At 38.5% G+C, this 16,311-nt stretch overlaps 1 protein-coding gene across 2 annotated transcripts in view; it reads left to right on the top strand.

The window, feature by feature from the left end:
• Nucleotides 1-16,311, top strand: part of PLS3 (plastin 3) — an 89,809-nt gene that overhangs the window by 51,979 nt on the left and 21,519 nt on the right. For both annotated transcript variants that reach the window (XM_060086370.1, XM_060086371.1), the window contains exon 3: nt 11,711-11,874. In XM_060086370.1, the coding sequence (XP_059942353.1) occupies nt 11,711-11,874 (164 nt within the window). The remainder of the gene's footprint in view (nt 1-11,710; nt 11,875-16,311) is intronic.

Genomic DNA, 16,311 nt, shown 5'->3' with positions numbered 1-16,311 from the left:
AGATTGAATGTTATTTAAGGGATATTTCTGTCCTCAAGGTTTCCTGATGAATTGCCATTCAGTTTTTCAGGCTATTTCTGCATTTTTTGGTCATTGTTGTTTGCTTAGTTCTGTTTTTTAAATGCTCATTAGATGAGAGCATTCTTTTCCTGGTTTAATACTTGAGGATCCTAATAAGAACCTACTGTATGGCACAGGGAACTCTTCTCAATACTCTGTAATGAGGACTGGGACCTATATGGGAACAGAATCTATAAAAGGGTGGATATATGTATATGTATAACTGATTCACTTTGCTGTACAGCAGAAACTAACACAACATTGTAAAGCAACTGTACTCCAATAAAAATTAACTAAAGGGCTTCCCTGGTGGCGCAGTGGTTGAGAGTCCGCCTGCCTATGCAGGGGACACAGGTTCGTGCCCTGGTCCGGGAAGATCCCACATGCCGTGGAGCGGCTGGGCCCACGAGCCATGGCCGCTGAGCTTGCACGTCCGGAGCCTGTGCTCCACAACCGGAGAGGCCACAACAGTGAGAGGCCTGCGTACTGCAAAAAACAAAAAACAAAAAAATTAACTAAAAAATACTTGAGGATCAATGATTCTACAAAAATTATTTTTCCCTCTGCTTATTCTATGCAAGGTACTGTGCTACATATTGGGGTGGGAGATGAAAAGGTTTAGAAGAATCTTCATCAAGAGATTTACAGTCTCATAAGATTGTCAGGTAATGACAAATTCTTATTCCTCCAACCACCCTTTAAAACGTTCCTATCCATTACTAAAAGCATCTGTTACTATTACACTTATTTCAAAATGGTATTTCCACATGTGGTTATTTTATGTTAGCTATATTTTAGGGTGGCTACTTCCTGGCATCTTTTAATCACATCGGTGAGCTTCTAATTAATGCTCAACAGAGGTTATTTCAGAGAGGGTGCGCACAACTGGTAGTTCCCCCATTGCCTGCACCTCTCTTCTACCTAAAGCGAAAAAACTGCCAGATAGACTAGACTCTCAGGGCCTTTGTCAGTTTCATGTAGCCCTGAATTCGTTATAGTTCTCCAATATTTAATTTTAAACATCTCTACCTTCCACTTCTGTTGCATCCCTGAGAATACAAAAAGAACTGCACTCTAGCTCTAAACTGGAATAAATAACATGCTTAAATTTTGCTCAGATATGTCATTTCAGAAGTCAGAGAAAAGTAGAATACATTTAAAAATATCTTTCTATCAGAAATTGCTGGCATTGAAACAGTTTTTTTTTAATTTAATTTTCTTCTTGGTAACTCTTTTTTTTAACATCTTTATTGGAGTATAATTGCTTTACAATGGTGTGTTGTTTCTGCTTTATAACAAAGTGAATCAGCTATACATATACATATATCCCCATACCTCCTCCCTCTTGGGTCTCCCTCCCATCCTCCCTATGCCACCCCTCTAGGTGGTCGCAAAGCACCGAGCTGATCTCCCTGTGCTATGCGGCTGCTTCCCACTAGCTATCTATTTTACATTTGGTACTATATATAAGTACATGCCACTCTCTAACTTCATCCCAGCTTACCATTCGCCCTCCTCGTGTCCTCAAGTCCATTCTATACGTCTACGTCTTTATTCCTGTCCCGCCTCTAGGTTCTTCAGAACCTTTTTTTTTCTTTAGATTCCATAAATATGTGTTAGCATACAGTACTTGTTTTTCTCTTTCTGACTTACTTCACTCAGTATGACAGTCTCTACGTCCATCCTACTCACTGCAAATAACTCAATTTCGTTTCTTTTTATGGCTCAGTAATATTCCATTGTATATATGTGTCACATCTTCTTTATCCATTCATCTGGACACTTAGGTTGCTTACATGTCCTGGCTGTTGTAAATAGAGCTGCAATGAACATTGTGGTACATGACTCTTTTTGAATTATGGTTTTCTCAGGATATATGCCCAGTAGTGGGATTGCTGGGTCGTATGGTAGTTCTATTTGTAGTTTTTTAAGGAACCTCCATACTGTTCTCCATAGTGGCTGTATCAATTTACATTCCCACCAACAGTGCAAGAGGGTTCCCTTTTCTCCACACCCTCTCCAGCATTTATTGTTTGTAGATATTTTAACGATGGCCATTCTAACCGGTCCCTCCACCTCACTACAAATAACTCAATTTCGTTTCTCTTTATGGCTGAGGAATATTCCATTGTATATAGGTGCCACATCTTCTTTATCCATTCATCTCTTGATGGACACTTAGGTTGTTTCCATCTCCAAGCTCTTGTAAATAGAGCTGCAATGAACATTTTGGTACATGACTGTTTTTGAATTATGGTTTTCTCAGGGTATATGCCCAGTACTGGGATTGCTGGGTCATAGGGTAGTTCTATTTTTAGTGTTTTAAGGAAACTCCATACTGTTCTCCATAGTGGTTGTATCAATTTACATTCCCACCAACAGTGTAGGAGGGTTCCCTTTTCACCACACCCTTTCCAGCATTTATTGTTTCTAGCTTTTTTGATAATGGCCATTCTGACAGGTGTGAGGTGATACCTCATTGTAGTTTTGATTTGCATTTCGCTAATGATTAGTGATGTTGAGCATTCTTTGATGTGTTTGTTGGCAATCTGTATATCTTCTTTGGAGAAATGTCTATTTAGGTCTTCTGCCCATTTTTGGATTGGGTTGTTTGTTTTTTGATATTGAGCTGTGTGAGCTGCTTGTAAATTTTGGAGATTAATCCTTTGTCAGTTGCTTCATTTGCAAATATTTTCTCCCATTCGGAGGGTTGTTTTTTCGTCTTGTTTCTGGTTTCCTTTGCTGTGCAAAAGCTTTTAAGTTTCATTAGGTCCTGTTGGTTTATTTTTGTTTTTATTTCCATTTCTGTAGGAGGTGGGTCAAAAAGGATCTTGCTGTGATTTACGTCATAGAGTGTTCTGCCTATATTTTCCTCTAAGAGTTTGATAGTGTCTGGCCTTACATTTAGGTCTTTAATCCATTTTGAGTTTATTTTTGTGTGTGGTGTTCAGGAGTGTTCTAATTTCATTCTTTTACGTGTAGCTGTCCGGTTTTCCCAGCACCACTTATTGAAGAGTGGTATTTTTTCCCCATTGTATATTTTCCCCATTGTATATTCTTGCCTCCTTTATCAAAGATAAGATGACCATTTGTGCATGGGTTTATCTCTGGGCTTTCTACCCTGTTCCATCGATCTATATTTCTATTTCTGTGCCAGTACCATACTCTCTTGATTACTGTAGCTTTGTAGTATAGTCTAAAGTCCAGAAGCCTGATTCTTCCAGCTCCGTTTTTCTTTCTCAAGATTGCTTTGGCTATTTGGGCTCTTTTGTGTTTCCATACAAATTGTGCGATTTTTTTCTTCTAGTTCTGTGAAAAATGCCATTGGTAGTTTGATAGGGATTGCATAGAACCTGTAGATTGCTTTGGGTAGTATAGTCATTTTCACAATGTTGATTCTTCCCATCCAAGAGCGTGGTCTATCTCTCTATCTATTTGTGTCATCTTTAATTTCTTTCATCAGTGTCTTATAGTTTTCTGCATACAGGTCTTTTGTCTCCTTAGGTAGGTTTATTCCTAGGTATTTTATTCTTTTTGTTGCAATGGTAAATGGCAGTGTTTCCTTAATATCTCTTTCAGATTTTTCATCATTAGTGTATAGGAATGCCAGAGATTTCTGTGCATTAGTTTTGTATCCTGCTACTTTACCAAATTCATTGATTAGCTCTAGTAGTTTTCTGGTAGCATCTTTAGGATTCTCTATGTATAGTATCATGTCATCTGCAAACAGTGACAGCTTTACTTCTTCTTTTCTGATTTGGATTCCCTTTATTTCTTCTTCTTCTCTGATTCCTGTGGCTAAAACTTCCAAAACTATGTTGAATAATAGTGGTGAGAGTGGACAACATTGTCTTGTTCCTGAGCTTAGTGGAAATGGTTTCAGTTTTTCACCATTGAGAATGATGTTGGCTGTGGGTTTGTCATATATGCCCTTTATTATGTTGAGGAAAGTTCCTCTATGCCTACTTTCTGGAGGGTTTTTATCATAAATGGGTGTTGAATTTTGTCAAAAGCTTTTTCTGCATCTATTGAGATGAGCATATGCTTTTTATCCTTCAATTTATTAATATGGTGTATCACATTGATTAATTTGCATATATTGAAGAATCCTTGCATTCCTGGGATAAACCCCACTTGTATGGGGGTTTAAAAGCTGTATGATCCTTTTAATGTGCTGTTGGATTCTGTTTGCTAGTATTTTGTTGAGGATTTTTGCATCTGTGTTCAACAGTGATATTGGCCTGTAGTTTTCTTTCTTTGTGACATCTTTGGTTTTGGTATTGGATTGATGGTGGCCTCGTAGAATGAGTTTGGGAGTGTTCCTCCCTCTGCTATATTTTGGAAGAGTTTGAGAAGGATAGGTGTTAGCTCTTCTCTAAATGTTTGATAGAATTCACCTGTGAAGCCATCTGGTCCTGGGCTTTTGTTTGTTGGAAGATTTTTAATCACAGTCTCAATTTCAGTGCTTGTGATTGGTCTGTTCATATCTTCTGTTTCTTTCTGGTTCAGTCTCAGAAGGTTGTGCTTTTCTAAGAATTTGTCCATTTCTTCCAGGTTGTCCATTTTATTGGCATAGAGTAGCTTGTAGTAATCTCTCATGATCTTTTGTATTTCTGCAGTGTCAGTTGTTACGTCTCCTTTTTCATTTCTAATTCTGTTGATTTGAGTCTTCTCCCTTTTTTTCTTGATGAGTCTGGCTAATGGTTTATCAATTTTGCTTATCTTCTCAAAGAACCGGCTTTTAGTTTTATTGATCTTTGCTATTGTTTCCTTCATTTCTTTTTCATTTATTTCTGATCTGATCTTTTTTTTTTTTTTTTTTTGCGGTATGCGGGCCTCTCACCACTGTGGCCTCTCCCGTTGCGGAGCACAGGCTCCGGATGCACAGGCTCAGTGGCCATGGCTCACGGGCCCAGCCACTCCGCGGCATGTGGGACCTTCCCGGACCCGGGGCACAAACCCACGTCCCCTGCATCAGCAGGCGGACTCTCAACCACTGTGCCACCAGGGAAGCCCTCTGATCTGATCTTTATGATTTCTTTCCTTCTGCTAACTTTCGTACTTTTTTCTTCTTCTTTCTCTAATTGCTTTAGCTGTAAGGTTAGGTTGTTTATTTGAGATGTTTCTTGTTTCGAGGTAGGATTGTATTGCTATAACCTTCCCTCTTAGAACTGCTTTAGCTGCATCCCATAGGTTTTGGGTCATCGTGTTTTCATTGTCATTTGTTTCTAGGCATTTCTTGATTTCCTCTTTGATTTCTTCAGTGATCTCTTGGTTATTAAGTAGTGTATTGTTTAGCTTCCAAGTGTTTGTATTTTTTACAGATTTTTTCCTGCAGTTGATATCTAGTCTCATAGCATTGTGGTTGGAAATGATGCTTGATATGATTTCAGTTTTCTTAAATTTACCAAGACTTGATTTGTGACCCCAGGTATGATCTATCCTGGCGAATGTTCCACGAGCACTTGAGAAGAAAGTGTATTCTGTTGTTTTTGGATGGAATGTCCTATAAATATCAGTTAAGTGCATCTTGTTTAATGTACCATTTAAAGCTTGTGTTTCCTTATTTAGTTTCATTTTGGATGATCTGTCCATTGGTGAAAGTGGGGTGTTAAAAGTCCCCCACTATGATTGTGTTACTGTTGATTTCCCCTTTTATGGCTGTTAGTATTTGCCTTATGTATTGAGGTGCTCCTATGTTGGGTGCATAAATATTTACAATTGTTATATCTTCTTCTTGGATTGATCCCTTGATCATTATGTAGTGTCCTTCTTTGTCTCTTGTAATAGTCTTTATTTTAAAGTCTATTTTGTCTGATAAGAGAATTGCTGCTCCAGCTTCCTTTTGATTTCCATTTGCATGGAATATCTTTTTCCGTCCCCTCACTTTCAGTCTGTATGTGTCCCTAGGTCTGAAGTGGGTCTCTTGTAGACAGCATATATATGGGTCTTGTTTTTGTATCCATTCAGCCGGTCTATGTCTTTTGGTGGGAGCATTTAATCCATTTACATTTAAGGTAATTATCAATACATATGTTCCTATCACCATTTTCTTAATTGTTTTGGGTTTGTTATTGTACGTCTTCTCCTTCTCTTGTGTTTCCTGCCTAGAGAAGTTCCTTTAGCATTTGTTGTAAAGCTGGTTTGGTGGTGCTGAATTCTCCTAGTTTTTGCTTGTCTGTAAAGGTTTTAATTTCTCCATCGAATCTGAATGAGATTCTTTCTGGGTAGAGTAATCTTGGTTGTAGTTTTTTCCCTTTCATCACTTTAAATATGTCCTGCCGCTCCCTTCTGGCTTGTAGAGTTTCTGCTGAAAGATCAGCTGTTAACCTTATGGGGATTCCCTTGTGTGTTATTTGTTGTTTTTCCCTTGCTGCTTTGAATATTTTTTCTTTGTATTGAATTTTTCGTAGTTTAATCAATATGTGTCTTGGCGTGTTTTTCCTTGTATTTATCCTGTATGGGACTCTCTGCACTTCCTGGACTTGATTAACTATTTCCTTTCCCATATTAGGGAAGTTTTCAATATAATCTCTTCAAATATTTTCTCAGTCCTTTTCTTTTTCTCTTCTTCTTCTGGGACCCCTATAATTTGAATGTTGCTGCGTTTAATGTTGTCCCAGAGGTCTCTGAGACTGTCCTCTATTCTTTTCATTCTTTTTTCTTTATTCTGCTCTGCAGTAGTTATTTTCACTATTTTATCTTCCAGGTCACTTATCCGTTCTTCTGCCTCAGTTATTCTGCTATTGATTCCTTCTAGAGAGTTTTTAATTTCATTTATTGTGCTGTTCATCATTGTTTGTTTGCTCTTTAGTTCTTCTAGTTCCTTGTTAAGCGTTTCTTGTATTTTCTCCATTCTATTTCCCAGATTTTGGATCATCTTTACTATCATTACTCTGAATTCTTTTTTAGTAGACTGCCTATTTACTCTTCATTAGTTTGGTCTGGTGGTTTTTTTCCTTGCTCCTTCATCTGCTGTTTGTTTCTCTGTCTTCTCATTTTGCTTAACTTACTGTTTGGGGTCTCCTTTTTGCAGGCTGCAGGTTTGTAGTTCCCATTGTTTTTGGTGTCTGCCCCCAGTGGCTAAGGTTGGTTCAGTGGATTGTGGTGCAGGTTTCCTGGTGGAGGGGACTAGTGCCTGTGTTCTGGTGGATGAGGCTGGATCTTGTGTTTCTGGTGGGCAGGACCGCGTTTGCTGGTGTGTTTTGGGGTGTCTGTGACCTTATTATCATTTTAGGCAGCCTCTCTGCTAATGGGTGAGGTTGTGTTCCTGTCTTGCTAGTTGTTTCGCATAGGGTGTCCAGCACTGTAGCTTACTGGTCATCGAGTGGAGCTGGGTCTTAGCATTGAGTTGGAGATCTCTGGGAGAAGTTTTGCTGATTCGTATGACATGGAGCCGGGAGGTCTGTGGTGGACCAGTGTCCTGAACTTGGCTCTCCCACCTCAGAGGCACAGGCCTGACACCTGGTTGGAGCACCAAGACCCTGTCAGCCACATGGCTCAGAAAAAAAGGGAGAGAAAAAGAAAGAAAGAGAGAGAGAGAGAGAGAGAGAGAGAGAGAGAGAGAGAGAGGAAGGAGAAAGAAAGGAAGAAAGGAAGAAAGAAAGGGAAAAATAAAATAAAGTTATTAAAATAAAAAATAATTATTAAAAAATTAAAAAGTAATAAAAAAAAGAAAGAAAGAAGAGAGCAACCAAACCAAAAAACAAATCCACTAATGATAACAAGTGCTAAAAACTATACTTAAAAAAAACCCAAAACGGACATACAGTACCCTAGGACAAATGGTAAAAGCAAAGCTATACAGACAAAATCACACAAAGAAGCATACACATACACACTCACAAAAAGAAAATATAAGTAAACACACATACATATATATACATATATATATGTAAAGGAAGACAGCAACCAAATCAATAAAGAAATATATATATTTCATTGCTCCCAAAGTCCACCGCCTCAATTTTGGGATGATTCGTTGTCTATTCAGGTATTCCACAGATACAGGGTACATCAAGTTGATTGTGGAGATTTAGTCTGCTGCTCCTGAGGCTGCTGGGAGAGATTTCCCTTTCTCTTCTTTGTTTGCACAGCTCCTGAGGTTCAGCTTTGGATTTGGCCCTGCCTCTGCGTGTAGGTCACCGGAGGGCGTCTGTTCTTCGCTCAGACAGGACGGGGTTAAAGTAGCAGCTGATTAGGGGGCTCTGGCTCACTCAGGCCTGGGGAAGGGAGGTGTACGGAATGCGGGGAGAGCCTGCGGTTGCAGAGGCCGGTGTGACATTGCAACAGCCTGAAGCACACGGTTTGTTCTCCCGGGGAAGTTGTCCCTGGATCATGGGACCCTGGCAGTGGTGGGCTGCACAGGCTCCCAGGAGGGGAGGTGTGGATAGTGACCTGTGCTTGCTCATAGGCTTCTTGGTGGCGGCAGCAGCAGCCTTAGCATCTCAGTCCCGTCTCTGGTGTCCACGCTGATAGCCGTGGCTCGCACCCATCTCTGGAGCTCATTTTGGTGGCGCTCTGAATCCCCTCTCCTCGCGCACCCCGACACAGTGGTCTCTTGCCTCTTAGGCAGGTCCAGACTTTTTCCCGGACTCCCTCCCAGCTAGCTGTGGCGCACTAGCCCCCTTCATGCTGTGTTCACACAGCCAACCCCAGTCCTCTCCCTGGGGTCTCACCTCCGAAGCCTGAGCCTCAGCTCCCAGCCCCCACCCATCCCAGCGGGTGAGCAGACAAGCCTCTCGGGCTGGTGAGTGCAGGTCGACACCGATCCTCTGTGTGGGAATCTCTCCACTTTGCCCTCCGCACCCCTGTTGCTGTGCTCTCCTCCGCGGCTCCGAAGCTTCCCCCCTCCGCCACCCTCATCTCCGCCCGCGAAGGGACTTCTAGTGTGTGGAAACCTTTCCTCCTTCACAGCTCCCTCCCACTGGTACAGGTCCCGTCCCTATTCTTTTGTCTCTGTTTTTTCTTTTTTCTTTTGCCCTACCCAGGTACATGGGGAGTTTCTTGCTTTTGGGAAGTCTGAGGTCTTCTGCAAGCATTCAGTAGGTGTTCTGTAGGAGCTGTTCCACATGTGGGTGTATTTCTGATGTATTTGTGGGGAGGAAGGTGATCTCCATGGCTTACTCTTCTGCCATCTTGAAGGTCTCTCAGAAAGAGTTTTGATAGTTGCAAGGAATAAGCTATCTCCTTCTCTAAAGATATCATAAAATGAAGGAATATAGTATTTAGATACTGAGGTATAGTAGTGATCAGAATGTTATTACTCTGTATTTGTTTTTCCTATGTATGATGGGTTTTATCTCCAGTTTTTTGGGCTAAAAGGGGACCTTAGAGATCATTTGATCTAAAGCCCTCCTTTTACAGATGAGAAAACTAAGATCTGGAGAGATGACTTGGGCAAATTAGTAGCCAAGATGAAATTAGATCCGGTGTCCTATTACTCTCCCTTGTTGTGTCCCTTCATCTATGCTGTGTTTCTTTCACTTTGTTACACTTAACTCTAGTACTGAGCTCTCTTTTAACTTTTTAAAGAAAATGGGAGAAATAGACTGGTATATGCATAGGAGAAGGTGTATTGAAACCCAAGAATTTCACTCATCAAAAATTGCTAAAATCCTGCCACAGTGCCACGTGGATTACTTTGTTCTTTTTAGCAGCTGCAGATGTTGTTGCTGGATTGATTTCTGCATATAAACACTTTACTAATCAAGTGTTTGATGTGTGGCCTTTTATAAGTTCAAAGCAAAAAAACTTGAAGATGTGCCCTAGGGGAATCAAGTGCTTTACCTCAAAGGAAATATTAGTGGTTTTCAGAAGTGTTGGGCAGTTTGGTGATGATGCTTTAAAAGTGTAGATATTTTAATTGATAGATTAAAAATATGGTAATCTATGTTTAAGAATATTTGACTCTAAAATCATATACTTCATTAAAAGTAAACCTAACAATATCATCAGCTTTCAATGTATTGGTTTCATACAGGGGATTTAATATTTTAATAAGAGCTTTTATGATCAGTTCCCTGACCTCATCTCTCATTTTCTCCTTTGCTCACTCTGCTGAAGTCATACTGGATCTTTGCTGTCCCCAAAACACACCAGACACTCTTCCACGTCAGAGACTTGGCATTTGCTGTTTCCTCTACCTAAAATTTTCCCCCCCTGATAGCCATATGATGTGCTTTCTTACCTCACATAAGTCTTCATTCAAATATAATCTCATCAAAGTGGCTGTCCTTGAGCATTCTATCTAAATAGCACCCCCACCACCACCCACATCCCCACCTGTCACTATAACGCAGGGTTCCTCAACTTCAACGTTGACATATTGGGCCACACAGTTCTGTGGAAGGGGGGGGTCATATGCATTGTAGGATATTTAGCAGCATCCCTGGCATCTATGTACTGGATGCGAGGAGCATCTTCCCCACCCCCAGCTGTGTGTGCTAATCAAAAATGTCTCCAGTCATTTCTGAATATTCCCTGGGGGGCAAAATAGCCCCTAGTCTAACCCCTAACCCCTCTTTATTTTTCTTCATAGCACTTACGCCATATTACATTATGTTTATAATCATACCTTATGTTATATGTTATTTGCTTATTAGTTGTCATTAGAATGTGAGCTTTTGTACAGCAAGACTTTCTTTCATTGATTGCAGTATCCCCAATCCCAGGAACAGCATCTGATACAGTTTTTAAGCAGTAATATATCAAATAGATTAAATTCATAGTACATTTTCTTGAATGGTGTTGTGGTCATCTTGAGTCATTTCTCTATTCAGATTGCTTCCCTTTATTATAATTTAAATTTATATATGAAAATCAGTGGAGGACCTAAGGAATAAAAAGCATTTTTGACCAATAAGTATTTGAAATTGCTGTTGAAATTCCAACTTTCTTTACTAAAAAAATATACCCAAGTGATTATAACCCTCAGGACATTAGCCCTCTTTTCCAATAAATTAACTTTTCATCATTGATCAGTTTTTTTCCCCCATTTTTAACAGTTTCAGAATAAACCTCATTAGTACTTAGATACAGTGTTAAGTTATTAAAGCACAAAAATTTTAAAGTTATTTATACATTTGCATTACTCATGACTGCATTTATTTTTATGAACCCTATATTTGTTTTGGCTTAACGTTTATTTACATTAACTCTTGAAAAAATTGGCACTGAAGATGGTATTGTAATTTCAGGTGTGCTATGTAATATAATCAGCATTAATTCATAAACTGTTCTATTAGACTAAGGGGAGAATAAGGGGCATAAAACTTCTAAATGGCTACAGTAGAAAGTGTTTTATACCATGGCAGTGTTTTATTGGTGTATAATATATTGTTTAATTTTTAAAGTCCTGTCAGCTTTATGATTTAATAATAATTTTATTAAACAACTATGCTTTCTTAAAATTAGGGATGCTATTTTTAAGTAAAGCTACTTATACACTGTTTAAAACATAAAAAACATGATGTAAACCATGCCCTTTCAGTTAAAATTTGCATTTCCCTTTCAAACAGCCTTAGGTACCAAACAATAAGGAAGAAAAACCTTGTATTTAGGCGAGCTTATGAACTGAGCCTAAGATGAAGAAAAATACTCTAATAGGTTAATTTATTTCCGTTTTTGCTTGGTCTCCCTTTTTACAAAGATCTCAACAGCAATGGATTCATCTGTGACTATGAACTTCATGAGCTTTTCAAGGAAGCTAATATGCCATTACCGGGATATAAAGTGAGAGAAATTATTCAAAAACTCATGCTGGATGGTGACAGGAGTAAAGATGGGAAGATAAGTTTTGATGAATTTGTTTATGTAAGTATGTGAAAACCTACCATTATTAGAAGTGATGATTGCTCCTTTGTCTTGTGGGGTCTTTTAGTAGTAAGTCCTATTAAGTTCCTAAATATATCATAGTAGTACTGTTATAACTAATAAAATTTCTCTCATCCCACCCACTACATTTAGTTCATTCTTTTAGCCATTAGAATATCTTAACAAAAGAATCAAGAAAAGAACACTGACAGAATCAAAGATATAACGCTCTGCTCACTGTGTAAGGTGAACAATCTCCTGTGGGGGCATCATTAAAGGGCATTTTTCAAGATGTGAAATGACATCCTCCAAGTGCTTTTTCTATCAGGAACAGTGTACTCCCAAATTTTAATGATAACACCCTGACTTACAGTCTTGGATGCTTCCTGAGTTGAACCTTCTGATTAAAAAGATGTTTGCTACTCTTGTGGTAGTAGTATTTAACTGTACCGTTTTCCCTAGGATGATGATTTTGATAATTAAAAGTTAGAAGCACATCTTTTCGGTCCATTGGAAGAGGCACTTAAAATTCTTGTTTTCTTCTCTAGTATAATCAAATACTCTTCAAGGTTAGGGGCTGATTTCTTAATTCTTCTACCCCCAAGCACCTACTGTTCCATACTCAGTGCTTAGAGAGTGTATGTGTGGTACTCACTATTGAAGCCTAATGCTTTTAGCTGCTAGCTAGCAGGGTCAAGATTTTTCTAGACATATGGCATTTTCCATCCATATTCATTAACAAAGTATTTGAGATATATATTAAAGAATAGCTGTTGCCTCTCCCCTCAGTTAAGGACACTTAAGATTTTATTGTTTTTATTTATTATTCATTTAAGGCTGAGTTTGACTAGATCAAATTTGGCATTCCTTACATATATTGCAGATAGGTAATTAGTGCCTAATACTTATCACAAACTTCCTAGCATTCCTATCCTTTTCCACGTTTGTTTTTGCCCCCAAGACACCTGAAATGATAGCATATACTCCCATCAGTAACCAAAGCTCAGTAAAGGAGGTGAAATTCTGTTATGTTTTTTCCGATTAGAATTAACCCCTTTAGAACACCTTGAGAGTTCCGGAAGCAAATTGACTAAGTAGTGGTGCCTACTCAACTGATAGCATTTGCCTGGGGGTGGGGCGGGGCAGGGACGGGGCTGGGAGGAGGGGGGTGTTACTTTTTTTAAAATGCAGACATATTTCATAACTATAATGCTATAGTTCTTGCCATCTCCTTTTGAAATACTGATCTCCTCCCCACCATTTTTTGTCTCCAGTTATTGCCAAAGCCTTTTGTTTCGAATCCTATGTTCAATAGTAAGTTGCAATTGACTTGCAATATGAGCGCTTGCATGTCATCTGATGTATAACTTGCCTCCCTTGTAACTGCATGTTTACTTGTGAGTTTAAAGCAGCTTAGAGCGGTAGATAACTATGATCACTTATTTTTGATATAATTTTCTGCTCAGAATTTTTTAATCTACTAGAAAGAACAGACTTAAATAATCAAGATTTGCAGTGTGCCAGTATTTTTAAGGACACAGTTATGAAATTGTCTTTGAGAAAAATCATCTTAGGGAAATATTTAATTTTCTATATTTTGAAACGTTGCTGATTCCACACAGCTGTTTGTGGCTTTTAAGTGAAGGCTGTGATTACCCTAGTATTTTCTTAAAAAGTGAATAACAGGCATAATAATTTTGGCATCACCAGGGATTTTTTAAAAAAATAAAATACTAATGAGGACCTTGTTGGTTAAAATGTATATTTTAGGATTGGAAGGAATCAATATGTTTATACTCCTTCATATTTCAAATTAAAAAAAAAGCCTGGGTTCCTGAAAAAGGAAGTGACTTGCCCAACATTACACAGGGGACTAGTGACTTTTTCCGGTTACCTCCCTTCTATTCAAGAAATTTGAAATCTGAAGGACAGTAAAATAACCCACCTGAAGTTTCAGAATGATCCCGCCATGACTGTACTGAAAGAAAGATGGGTATGTAACCAACCAAATGTCACTCCCATCTGCCTTGTCATCAATGAAACATCTTAACAAGTTGTCAGACAAAGTATGGGTAGATCCTAGTTACCTGAGAAAGAGGAAGCACATTATTCCTGTCAGGGATTAACATAAGGAAATAGAAATAAACATGTTCTTGCATGTTAGATTTTTGGTTTTTATTTTAAATTGCTACGTAAGAGGTGTTAATTGCAAACCAGGCTACAAACAACATGTTTATATTAATTTTGGAGAAGAATGGCAGAAAAGAGCCCCCAAATCATATGTAAACTTCACGTGTTAAAATTAAATATATTAACTGATCTTATTTCTTCTAAGTATTTCAAAACTAAATTACTGGATTTTTATACTTCCGAGGTAATAGTGGGGTTTTTTTTGTTTTGGTTTTTTTTGCGGTACGCGGGCCTCTCACTGTTGTAGCCTCTCCCATTGCGGAGCACAGGCTCCGGACGCACAGGCTCAGCGGCCATGGCTCACGGGCCCAGCCGCTCCGCGGCATGTGGGATCTTCCTGGACCGCGGCACGAACCCGCGTCCCCCGCATCGGCAGGCGGACTCCCAACCACTGTGCCACCAGGGAAGCCCAACAGTGGTTTTTTTTTACTTCATCTGTAAAAAGACTGGTATGGTGATAAGTTCTTTCAGCAGAGAAATCTGCATTAAACTCTTATTTTCACAGTGAGAACCTTGCTCTTACATAATGGTAATAAGTTATTGAGCTGTTTTAGAACTTTTACAAATATTACCGACCTCATAGGATTAAGTAACTTCATATAAGTAAAGTGCTTAGAACCATACCCGGTAGATAGCAAATGCTATACAGGTGTTAGTTGTTTGTAGTTATTTCTATTTATTAAAAAGGCAGTGTTCTTTTCCTATTATTACTAAGTTTAGGCCTACAACAGATTCCCTGAAAAGTAAAAATTCAAACCTGCTGCGTTGGAAACAAGCCTCAAACACTGGAAGCCAGTCAGTATTTTTTTGCAGTTCATTCTAAAATCTTTCCTTCTTAAGTCCTGTGCCTCTGCATTGCTTTGATTTGGCCATTAGTGCTGATCTAGGAAGGTGATGACACTTTTGAAAGGAATAAGAAACATATACGTTTCATAAAAGAGACTGGAAAAGATATATAGAACCAGAGTGAGCAGTGTACACCAGGAGTTTGTTCACACATGATAAAGCAAGTCCCTCCTCATCGAGGGAAAACAGCATGAAACAGTGAGCTCATTAGTATCACCACGGGCAGCTTTGAAAAGATTCATTGACAACTCTCCAGCACAGTAGTTGGCCTGGTGCTGTCTCTGATTTCAGAGATTCTTGTTAAGCCAAGGCTTATACTCAAACTGCTCGAGTGATTTCTTTACTAAAATAGAAAATAAAATGCAAATTCTCACGTAGTGAATCAATTTAACAGATACATAAATCTTCAACTATCACTTATCTTTTAACATTTTTTTTAAATCTAAAGAACAGAGGAAAATACTATGCAACTGAAAAGTTGAGCCTGGCTGGAAGAATTTATTTTAAAATATTTAGAAAAGGAAGGTCATGTAACTTTTGTAAGACAATTGAAAATTAACTCAGTTAATTACAACTTTCTATTCAACATGTTATTCCCAAGCATCAAGAGTTTAAGTAGAGCTATGTAAGTAATTGCGTTAGAATATTGTACCGTAGACATTCTTCTTTAAAAGTTATTATTATTTGTATTATTCCTCTTTTCCATGATGTTTACAAAGTTTTTCAGCTGAAATAGTGATCATGGAAACACCCTAATTTTTAGAAGCTAATGATCCTTAAGGCAAAAATAGTCGTGATAAGAAAAATAACTTTTCATATGTCATTCTGAGGGTAGTAGCTTCGAGGCAATCACATTTTGGAGATTTTTGTCATTCCAGTGATTTATGGTATCTCAGTCAGGAGAAGCACACATTTTATATTTTAATTTACTACACAGTGTTATACTAAATGAAGTAAAGTTTAGAATGAGGTAGAATAGTAAATATTGTTTTTTCACTGAGCAGATACGTATAGTTATCAAAGAGGGAGCTGTGGAAACAAAATGCATCACAGTTAAGACTGCTGCATTCCCAAGTAACCATTTTGTTGTCTAATCTTGGCTTGGAAGGTAAGGTAAATTAAATGAAATTACAGGTGGAATCAGAGTGTGAGTAAAAATAATTTTAATAATTTGAAATTACCCAGAGTACATGAGTCAGTTCCACACTATTGATACTTAACAGGTGTCAGTATAATGGCCAGAGAGGAGGAAGAGTGATTTCATTGGTTGTGTGTAATATTTAGAGTAGTCAGTGTGTGTGTGTCTATATACATATACAGACATAGACACACGCACACACATTCTGAGCCTACCTCTGAAATTACAGGTATAGCACAAAATCACAGCTATGGAAATTGAGT

This window comes from Mesoplodon densirostris, chromosome X (assembly GCF_025265405.1).
Source record: "Mesoplodon densirostris isolate mMesDen1 chromosome X, mMesDen1 primary haplotype, whole genome shotgun sequence".
Taxonomy (NCBI): Eukaryota; Metazoa; Chordata; class Mammalia; order Artiodactyla; family Ziphiidae; genus Mesoplodon; species Mesoplodon densirostris.
The sequence above is the reverse complement of the archived record's forward strand: the minus strand, read 5'-3'. Positions and strand labels throughout refer to the sequence as shown.